This window comes from Notolepis coatsorum, assembly GCF_963971535.1.
Source record: "Notolepis coatsorum genome assembly, chromosome: 19".
Taxonomy (NCBI): Eukaryota; Metazoa; Chordata; class Actinopteri; order Aulopiformes; family Paralepididae; genus Notolepis; species Notolepis coatsorum.
This window is the reverse complement of record NC_140183.1, coordinates 6,650,258-6,662,269: the sequence shown is the minus strand read 5'-3', so window position 1 is coordinate 6,662,269 and position 12,012 is coordinate 6,650,258. Positions and strand designations below refer to the sequence as shown.

The following is a 12,012-nucleotide window of genomic DNA, read 5'->3' as shown; positions in this document are numbered from 1 at the left end:
TAGAAACTGGCCCCTGTAAATGTCCAAATCCCCCCCCCCCCCCCCCCCCCCCACCAATGTACAGTTTCCTCCCCCTCGGATGTATATATTTTTTATTATCTCTTTTTCCTACACCGTTCTATAACGGAGCGTAGACCAATCTCAGTCACTCTTATTGTCTGGGACCAAATTCGGTCACGCCCCATATTGCGCGACATCCAGGCTTTTTTTTACCGTCAGCGTTTGGGAATTTCATGTCGATAGGTAGATGAAGTGAAATTATACTTATTTTAGAATATATATATCAAATTTCATGAGTATTCATCTATATTTAGTCATCTAAAGACTATTAGATATGAATCTATGTACCAGTAAAAAGTGGGAATCTCTAGAATGTGTTTTGGGCGACGGTGTTTACAGAAGTGCCTCTCAAGTTGACGATACACAACACTTTCTGTTGTCAGTAGATGGCAGCATTGGTTTAAAATTGAAAGGTGAAAATGTTATGACTACAACATTAATACAATTCCCAAGACCTTTAGCACAGGTCACTGGTCAGCACCAGATTAGGAAAACGCGATCTGAACAGCGTTAAACTATTAATGGGACCAGAGTACAGTGATCGAGAATGGTCACCCAATTATCTTAACACTTTGAGTGCCGGGACCCGTCTTTAGACGTCTTTCCTGGCCATGCTAAAGGTGCCGGGGGACGCTGTACAGCGTCCTTATATCAATATTTCAAAAATCTGCGATCGGATTCATAATGTCCCTCCGCTGGCCTGAGCAGGGCTGTACGCTAAGCTTTTTCACTAGGGGCACACTTGCCCCTAAATGAGAAATTTAGGGGCAAAAAATATTTTTTAGGGGCAAATTTTTTAATAACAATTTTACCATTATTTATATCGATTGTTTTTATATAATTTTTTTTTAATAAAATATATATATTATATAATCATACTTGTAGTTGTATTATCTGCGAGACATCGCCACCACGCAACAAGTCTAAATGCTCGCTATATGCAACCAGCTCCACTGTCTGTGTGTACTGAGTAGCCTCCAGCTACGGCCAGGATTCTCCGGCGCTGCAGCTGCTCCCTATTGACTATATTCAGCGTGCCCTCAGCTCGAATACGCATCGACTCAGTGTTATAAGACATTGATATCAGGACGGAGCTATCTGAACTATTTAGTTTAAAACCTGTTCCACCCCAGGTGAAATCTGCATAAAATGTATACCTATGGTAAATGGAATATTGCTCCACTTCTACAAGGGCTATTTGCATATTCTTGGTATCTAGGAACATCTATGGACCTCAATGAATGTATTCTCAGTGTCAGAAATATTGTGTCTATTACTAGGCTTGCTTAAATTCTGATGAAACAAAGGAAAATATGAATTATGATTTTTCTTTTCATCTTTGACAGTGAATAAAACCATGATAATAATGACCAAACTTAAAAAACTGCCACTGAGCTAATTCAGTACCCTCTTGAGATCATGTGTACAAAAGATCTAAGGAAATTAATAAAGGGAAGATGATAAAATTGAAGGTTTTGTATATACAGTACTGAATTCTCCCATCCGGACCAATGCAATTTGAAATATTATTATAGAATATAGAATAATATGCTTATACATTACCTTATTATAGCCAATTCGCACATTTATATATATATTAGTGCTGTCAAACGATTAAAATATTTAACTTGATTAATCGCATGATTGTCCATAGTTAACTCGCGATTAATCGCAAATTAATCGCATCTTTATTTTAATTTTTTTTTACCTTAAACAGATCTTTTTCAAGTTCCAAGTTTTAATACTCTTATCAACATGCGAGTCAACAAATGCTTGCTTTGTGCAGCCATTTAACACAAAAGGATGACCCTCATGCATTGCAAATTTGCATCAAATTCAAAACAGAGTGATGCACAAAATAACTTAAAAGAAAATAATAATTTAAAACAATGAATAAAGTGTGCATGAAATAATAGGGGAAAGAAAACGTTAGGAACTTGTTACATTCACACACACAAGGGCTGATTAATCACACACCCCCCTCTCTCCCTCACACACACACTCTCCCAGCTCTTTTTCTCTTTTGCCCCTTCCTCATCTCTCTCACCCCCCTCTCTCTCTATATCTCACACACACACACACACACACACACACACACACACACACACACACACACACACACACACACACACACACACACACAGGGGAGGAAATTAGGCCACTTTACTCGCCAATTGCGAGTATTTTTTACGTTTGGCGAGTAATTCATGAAGAGCACTCGCCAGTCTGGCGAGTACTAGTAATTACAAAACAAAACAAAAAAATCATTCTGCAATCTGCTGATTCGCTCACTGGCACAAACCGAACTCTGACTCCCCCCTTGATTCCTCCCATTTGCGCCACATAATAATCAGACCATAACCAATGAACATCATCGTTGTACAGATGCGCTCTAAGCTCCTCCAATGAACACTCATTTTCTAGAAGATGCCGCCCATCTAGGGGAAGTGGACAGACCACTGCGCGCAGACCTACAAACTCCTGCCACCGGCAGTCGGCTTGACAACGTAGACAAACTTACAAAAACACATCAGTGGATGAAAATAATTGCATGTAGAGTCGTCGCTTTCGGATATCAGTGCGGTCTGACATGGGGGCGAACAACAGCACGCGACGCGTCTCCTTCGAGTCGGATGAGAATGACAAGTCAACCAGCATTAGCCGGCTAGCTACCTAGCATGTAACAAGCTACCATAACGCGCGTTCAACATAGTGGACTATACTGAGCGGCTTTGCTTAAATGCAGCCGAGTGACATTTTATTATTACCGGGTTTCCCCCCATATCACCACTCGCCCATATGCCCTTCACAACGGTGATGTTGTCATACTTGGCATTCAGAACACACCTGCTGAACCCCTAGCGTTGTCGATTCGGTTCCAATGTATTGTCATCTTACAGCACAAGTACAGTACAACCAGAATACATTTGGCATACAACCAGAGTGCAAATGTAACAAGTCAAGTTCAAGTTGTTTTATTTAGCTATTACATTACAGTGAAATGCTTGGTTCTTTCACTGCCCAACTCAGTTCAACCTAAACCAGCCCAACCCAGTATTGATTGAAAACTTTATTAACAGATTGCAGATTGGGTACAATACAGTACAGCTCAATACACACAATTGTTAAGGGGATGCAGACCAGAGAAGGACTTTCGTCTTGTTTACATCAGGGTCCCCCATTTCAGTCCTGTTTGCTTAATAATGCCTTGTCCACTTCCTCCACACTCCAATATGCCCTTCAACCCTGCTCCTGTCAAACCTGCTCTTTCCATTCCCTCCATCATGTCCCCCCTTTCTGATGAATATTTCCTGCACTTAAGAGTCGGACACACATTCCTAGTAGTTGAGCTGTGATGAATGAATGAATGAAAACTTTATTTAACAGATTGCAGAATGGGTACAGTACAGTACGGCTCAATACATGCAATTGTTAAGGGGATGCAGACCAGAGAAAGACTTTCGTCTTGTTTACATCAGGGTCCCCCATTTTCAATTCATCATTCAGTATAACCTAGACCAGCCCAACCCAGCATCTTTCACTGCCCAGTTCAGCCCAACCCAGTCCAGTATAGTTCCCTCTTTCATGTTAATATGTGATTTAATGATGTAATATTTTGAAGAGTAGAGACAGTGTGATTAATTTGCTATGATTGAAAATCAATTTAGACGAAGACGTACAAAGAAGTAATTATCACAATTAGCGATTTTTTTTTGTCTGGTAAAAAATCTGTTTGTCTGGTAAAAAAAATCAGATACTCGCCAGTTGGCTGGTAAGCCAAAAAGTTAGTTTCCTCCCCTGCACACACACACACACACACACACACACACACACACACACACACACACACACACACACACACACACACACTTCAGAAACAAACATAGTATCAATGAGAGCATCAATAATACACCTGAGTGAAGTCTACAAAAAAAAAAAAAAAAAAATTTTTTTTTTAGTTAATCTTGAGTTAAAAAAATTAGTGGCATTAATAGAATCGGGAGTTAACGCGATATTAACGCGATATATTTGACAGCCTTAATATATATACATATAGTATCTTTCAAATGGCCGAGTTCAATTTGGATATAGTATCACCAGGCATGTATAATAACATATACAGATATTTAATGTAATCGACTGTACTTTTTTATTTCTCCCACAGTGTAATCATTTTGTAACTAATTTCAGATCTAATTATTCGTACATGATTACAATAGTGTGGAGAAACTGACTGCGTTTCAATATTTGTCAAAAACGTTACCTTTTGTAGCTTATTATCGCGAATCATAACAATTATTGATATGATTCATTCAGAATGCCTAACTTTGAACGACCATAGCGGACCATGGGAAGTGTAGTTTTGAGAAATTCCGACGCTGGCAGATAGCTGGCGATGCGCTCTTCAAAATGGCTGCAAAAAAACTACAATTCCCATGGTTCAACATTTCCATTTACGCTTCAGCGTCAAAAACGCGAGTGAAAAATAAAAACTTAAAATGATATAAACTCACTTTTAACCTATTGCTAAACTATTGCCAACCTAACGTTTTACATTCTACATGTATTTGTGACATAGTAGTGATAATAATACTTGAAAACGTTTGATTTTAAAAACGTAAAATTATTGCAGCACTCATAAAAATACTAATATATGATAATAATGTCAAAAAGGGGTCGGTACCGTGGCCGTGGGGTGGAACAGGTTAATGGGACGTTTCGTTTTGAACAGTAAGCTAACGCAAGCTATCATGCACTACTAGACTTACTGGAGCACTTGTTGATAGCTATCAGTAGCTAGCCGGCTGGCAGGCTCACCGAGGTCCCAGTGTTTACAACAGCCACGGGTGCGAGAGGGCTGGAGGAGGAGCAGATGCCACATCTCTCTCCGTGTGTCTGAGTTCAGTTCAGTTCGGCTCACTATAGGAGGTCGAACAACGCGTCGAAAATATGAAGCAATACTAACTTTACTTTTCTTCATAGCTAAATCAGACAGTCAGCCAGTCTATCAGAGTGAGTGCTCAGTCGATTGTTCCCGCTGATCATACCTGCTGAGTGCTCACTGCTCAGATCGCGTGAGTGACGTCATCGCGTCATCACACGCCTTGGATAATTTAGGAGTGAAATGCGAATCCAAGGCTTGAAAGCACTACTCGCAAGCCCGCCCCCAGATAATATTTACCAATCGCAACGGCCAATTAAAGGGGCAATTCGCGACGATATCATCGCAGCGTACAGCCCTGGGCCTGAGATCCACCAGCAGGACCCACTGAGCTCTCTGGCGGTTCAGGAGCGCCATCTGGTGGCCGATCGGCGCAACCGCTTAACAGGAAGCGCAGTAGAGGTTTTGCTGGTCGGCCATATTACTTCCGGGCACTCGGTATAGGTTCCGGCACTCTAGCTCGTCACACTACATAGCGATCGATTGCCAATAACTCTATAAACAACATGATTTGGACGTATATACCATTATACAAGCTGGAGATGGACCGGGTAATAATATATCCCATAATGATAAAATTTCTACTCGACGATGATCGCCCAACGGCGCGCGGAGACTGGGGTGAGTTTCAGCGTGTAACGTTACCGTCTTCGATAATAACTGATATTATCAACATTTGACCCACATTAGATGATTGGTATAACGCTGCCCACGGAATTATAAACGCCCCCTCGCCCATCCGGTCAACATCAGATGACGTGTAGTAACTTCTAGAAGTACGTCTAGTTGGAATTTTTTATATCGCGCTGATTGCCATCAAACTGTATTTCATCATCAATATAATGCATTTGGGGCTATATATCACGTTCTGGAGAAAGCTGCAGAAAGAGATGAAAACATACTTATACATTAGACCATACTTTACTATGAATATGTGAATGAAAAAGTTTAACGTTGCTACACAATGAACAATACATATAGGACTTTGAATGGGCCCTAATAATGGCAATGTAGCAATAGAATTTAAAAAGTTATAGCCCTGCAAAGAAGGGGACTTTCTCCATAGACAAATAGCGCTGGCAATCTATGGTATATCATTAATTTAACCTTAGGCAACCAAAGTGTTAACAAAAGTGCATCATTAGCATTGTTTGTTGTCTAAACGGGAACATAATGGTACAATTTAAGATTTGAATGTTATCCGCATATAAAGGACAAATAAAACATAGTTAATTTGTACGAAACCTCAATGAAAACGGCGCAGGGTAAGTTATATTCGCTATTGTTATGAAAATGTGATAGAATCCTATAAAAATGTGGACGCATTTGGTCACCGTGACGTTATATCGGTTTGTCGTGTATGTCATGATGAATTGAAAATGGGGGACCCCGATGTAAATGAAACGAAAGTATTTTTCTGGTCTGCATCCTCTTAGCAATCAATCAATCAATCAATCCCTCTCTCCCTCTATCCACCAGGAGGTGGAGGAGCCAGAGAAGGAGGCGGAGCCGGAGGCTCCAGTGAAGGTGCAGCAGGTCGTCCAGGAGGTGAGGCATCACGAGACTTCAGTAGTGAACTAGAGCCTAGTGGTGTGTAGTCTGGAGCTCCAGGAGGTAACTAGAGCCTAGTGGTGTGTAGTCTGGAGCTCCAGGAGGTAACTAGAGCCTAGTGGTGTGTAGTCTGGAGCTCCAGGAGGTAACTAGAGCCTAGTGGTGTGTAGTCTGGCTCCTCCCTCTCAACATGACTTGAAACTACTGTTTGGGCTGCTTCATTACTTCAGGCAACCTTCTTGCGTTCAGCGCCCCACGTGACTAGAGTAGTAGTAGTAGTACTAGTAGTAGTTTATTTTTTTCAGTCATAAAAAAAAAGTACAATATACATCATTTATCAATATTTGATTATTTACAGTGACTGAAAAAGGTACAGACTGAAGCATAGTGCTTATATGTGCCTGTCCTATATTCTTACCAAAAATATTTTTTTTTACTCAAACAGTATTATAAAGAAAAGAAAAAAAGCAAGCAAAAACAGTGTTTTTCACCCTTGTAGTTTTTCAAAATTTAGCATTAAAAGGAAAAAAATAAAAAATACAAAAATGTAGATTCCAAAACGGTATTCTAAAAGAAAAAAGAAAAAAGCAAACAAAACAGTGTTATTCACCCTTGTATTTTTCAAAAATTGCTTTACAAACCTTATATCCGCATTGTTCCACAAGTTAACCCCAATAATAGAAATACACCTCCTTTTAATCCCTTTCTTAGCTTTCTGAACAGTAAATTTACAAATATCTCTCAAATCATATTTTCTTTCATGTGTTGAAAAAAACCTTTGCACCCCACCTGGGAGTAACTTTGCTTTAGCTCTGTACATTATTTGCATATTTTTATAGTAAACCAAATCATTAAATTTCATAATATGAGACTTTATAAACAATGGATTTGTGTGTTCATAGTAACCAGCCTTGAAAAGAAAACGATAAAAACATATTTATACTTTAGACCGTATTTTAGTATGAATATGTGAATGAAAAAGTAGAACGTTGCTACATCCTAAACGATAGATACTTGACGTTGAATGGGCCATAGTAATGTCAATTTAGCAATAAAATTTAAAAAGTTATAGCCCTGCAAAGAAGGGGAACATCTCCATAGATTTATAGTGGTGGCAGAGAGGGGATTAAGATCAGAATAATCCCTGGCAGACAAAGGGTTAACAGCCTCTTATAATAGAGATGGTGTGCCCCCTAGTGTTCACACATAAATACAACACCATAATAATACAACTTCTAATATGTCGGTTTTGGCTTCTACAAAGGGTGTGCTGCATTTACAAAATGAGAGCAACGCGGCACGCAGCACAATAATCGTCTAATCTATTATCTTCCTGATCGTGGGAAGCCAAAAACCTAATCCAAATAGAAATTCGCTTGATTGAGCAGCCCTATCGATGGGTAGAGCATGGCACCAACACTACCAGTGTATCTAAAGCCAGTGTTTCCTGTCTAGGTGAGAGTGGAGCGGACGTTGAAGGAGAACGTTTCCCAGAAGGTCCCCGCCACACAGGGGCCCCAGAAGACCCCCGCCACACAGGGGCCACAGAAGACCCCCGCCACACAGAAGCCCCAGAAGACCCCCGCCACACAGGGGCCACAGAAGGCCCCCGCCACACAGGGGCCCCAGAAGACCCCTGCTGCCTCACAGGGGCCACAGAAGGCCCCCGCTGCCACACAGGGGCCACAGAAGCCAGCGGACGCAGAGCCCACTGCCGAGCCGAACAACCTTCCAGACACGACTCAACACAGTAAGTCAAATCATTCACCTTTAGCCTGTGGGGTTTTAACCCTTTGTCACATGGCAGTGAAAGGGTTAACCTTCTGTGTTGTCGCAGTGAATGGGTTAACCATTTGGTAGTGTGGCAGTGTAAGGGTTAAATGGAAATCTTTTGCCATTTTAAAAGGTGTTTCTATACATTCTGTGGCGGGGAAACTATCATCGTTACGTGAATTACATTTTCTATTGAAAGCAAATTTACACGTTAACTTGGCCCAAATAGTGTGTTTTTAACCACCGTCACACGTCACAACACACTTCACAGCCGTCTGTCTGCGTCACGCTGTGTTGTCGTCTCTCAACCAACACATCGGTTCAAAGCTAAAATGGCCGCTGTTTGATTGACACACCACTTGACCTATTTCATGCTTCCAATCTTGGGTTATAAAACCAAACGGCCAATGAGTGTCACTTTAGAAAAGGTGAGCACCTCCGGTTTGGCCGGACAAATCACCACTGACGCTGAAAATGATTGACCGTTTGTGTAGCCAATGAAATTCTGAAAAGAATGACATCTTACTTGAGTTGGTTTTCTGAGACCGTGAAGCTGTAAAAGCATACCGTACGCAAGAGAATGAACGTCCACCTCCCTCTCTGGAGCGTAAATTCTGTTAATCTGTTGTTGCACTGATTTGTTGTGTGAGAAGGGGTGGGGGTGGTGTATGTGACAAGAGATTAGTGGGGAGGGAGAAGGGACTGAGGTAGTGTTGACTCATCGCACTAATTTTTTTTTAAACGCCTAAACATACCATTACATAAAGATGTGTAAAACACTGATATTTATATCAACTTTGGACATGTTCTGGGTGAGACTTCAGGCTATGGCCCCAGCAATGTTTTCAGCTAATAGCTATAGAGTAGATGGATCTGCTGGCATCTGTTTGCAAGATAATTCAGATGAAAATGATTTTTTTTTCAGTGTGTTCAAACCTCTAACTATATGACAATAGCACTCAGAGTGATTCTTAAAAAGAGGCCAGACTTGTGCATCTGCTACAAACGGTTCCAGAATAGTGTCCAATTTACTTTCAGTATGCAGTCGACAAGAGTTTTATGCAAAATTTGCAGGGCTGTTAAGAGGTAAAAAATTACGAGAACCGTTGCAGGTGTACAATATCGCATGTAAGACGGGAACTTTCAGAAATCGGAACTGAACGTTCAAATGAATATAACAATATTATTCATTCATCAATTTGTCATTAAAAGCTGTTGAATCTTTTAAATCCAACACAGGATTCAGAGAGAACCTGCCAAAACGATTTATACCTAACAACAAGGGTTAAACTGGTGTTCTGGGGGAAAAGGAAATGTATTTCTTTTGACTGCTCCGCTCCCTCCTCTCCACTAGAGGTCTCTGTCGTCTCTAGTCATATTATGTTGAGGCTGGCTGGTTTAGCTGGTGATTCTACAGAGGCGTATGATTATTACTGTTGCCAGATGTTGAGTTTGAATGGCCTTGCCAGCAGCTTCAGCCCTGACCGGTGTGCTTGGTGTAAATGGCACACGGCTACACAGGGGTGCGTGCGCCCACTCTTCATTCACTACAAACTAGGGCTGCACTATTCTTGCAAAAATGTGAATCACGATTCTCTCACACTATTATTATTTTTTCAATAATCATTTATTGCACTATTTCTTAAACAGACAACATAACATATATGAAAGTGCTTGAACAGTAAAATAAAGTAAAAAAATATATATATATAGTTAAATATATTTGTTGTATTTTATTTTTTATTTTTTAAACAAACATATAAACAAACATGACAACACACGATAAGATACACAAGCATTAGTTGACAGTGCACATCCAATGAAATCACATTTTAGTTAATTGTCATATATAGGATATACCCTTAATACCTGTTATCTAAAAACCTACACACATATGCTCCAGCTCGTACCCCCCCCCCCCCCCCTCCCGGACCCCCCATTGGATAATCCATCCATTTTCCCTCGCTCCTAACCAGACATTACCATTATATGCTAGCTTTTATTTTCTCCACCACTTCTAACCACAATGTCATTTTGGATTCATTGAGACCCAAAATTCTTGCTGTAGATATTTCTAGATAGATCACATCGAGATATGTAATAATCCAGACCTTTCGGCAAATTTTTTCCGGTTGGAACCATCGTGATGCTATCAGCTTTTTAGCCACAGTGATACCCGATAAAACCAATCTCTTTAGCTGTGGATGTACTGCACACTCAAAAACATCATTCAGCAGTAATACAGAGGGGTGTACAGGTATATTCCAAGTTACGAGATTTGATTATTGCTGGGTCACCTCTTTCCAGAATATCTTAACTGGTGGGCAATCCCAGTACATGTGCATAAATGTCCCCTCGTCCCCATTTGTACATGAAGAGCATTTGGAGTCTTGTATAAGACCCATTTTTTTCAGTCTTATAGGAGTCAAGTATGTCCTGTGAATATAGTTAAGATTGATTTGTTGATGGTCCGGGTTCCTTGATGTGAGTCGAACATTTGCCCAGGCTTCTTGCCAATCAAAATCACTTTCCAGTTAAATATATTTGTAAAGTTTTTTTTTTTTTTTTTTTTTTTTTTTACATTATCTTCTGTGTTCAACCTTAGATCATCCCTATGTCTGCTGTATATCTTTATCAAAGTTTTTTAAATATATATATCTATACTATTAAATAAATGGACACGATGATGTATAAACCATAAACACATGCAATAACAAACATGAGAGCAAAATGACAAACTGAAACAAGCAAACAATCATTTATTGCATAATTTATATACAAAATTATTTATAAATTAAATGTATTTTTTTTCCCGTGTGATATTATTCTGTATTAGATTATATTCAAATGTATTGTCGTCATACAGCACAAGTACAGTACAACGGAAATAATTTTGGCATCCAACCAGAGTGCAAAGGTAACAGTGAAGTGCAATAGTAATATACAATGTAGGGCTGGGCGATATGGAAAAAAATCATATCGCGATAACGATATGATAATTTTATTTTATTTCTCGATATCGATAATTATCGAATTGTTATAAGTATAAAAAAAATTAATTTTTTTTTTTTTTTTTTTTTTAACAACAGATGTATGTTTATTTTGCAGCAATTCTTTGTCATTGCCGCCATCTTTAGTGTTACATCCCCTCACACTCCAGTTCTCAGGCTGCAGCTGGTTTAAAAGCTAAAGTAAACCGGCTTCTCTGCTGGCTGTGGCTCCAGAGGAGTTGAACAGTTCTGGCTCTGCTAGTTTATTTTTGATCTTTTGGCGCTTTTTTGGTGGACAAACCACCGCACATGTGCACTGTGACTCGTGACTGTAGTCTAGTTCTGCTAGCACACATAGCCTACTGTGTACAGACGGTTTCAAAATGTATTTTAAATTAGAAAGCAAACAAAATAAATGGACAAGAGAAATCTGAATTTGGTCAGTATTGTCATTTGGACAAGCAAAGCCATTACTTTAAGTTGCAGGCAAGAAAGACAAGTCTGTCCACTGTCTCTGGTTTTAAAACTGCCCTGTTGCAGGTAAAAAAAAAAAAAACGATTTTTCGATTTTCTTTTAATTTGGATATTCGATATCGATTATTAAAATATATCGCGATATTTATCGTTATATCGCCCAGCCCTAATACAATGTACACTACAGGTGATTAAACTGGGTATAAAATATATAAATTAGTA

At 39.6% G+C, this 12,012-nt stretch overlaps 1 protein-coding gene across 1 annotated transcript in view; it reads left to right on the top strand.

Annotated features, from left to right (window-relative positions):
- LOC311246348 (protein LYRIC-like) overlaps nucleotides 1-12,012 on the top strand; it is a 37,895-nt gene that overhangs the window by 21,074 nt on the left and 4,809 nt on the right. Inside the window, exons 10-11 of the mRNA XM_084336502.1 lie at nucleotides 6,482-6,550; nucleotides 8,009-8,303. Of these exons, the coding sequence (XP_084192628.1) occupies nucleotides 6,482-6,550; nucleotides 8,009-8,303 (364 nt within the window). The remainder of the gene's footprint in view (nucleotides 1-6,481; nucleotides 6,551-8,008; nucleotides 8,304-12,012) is intronic.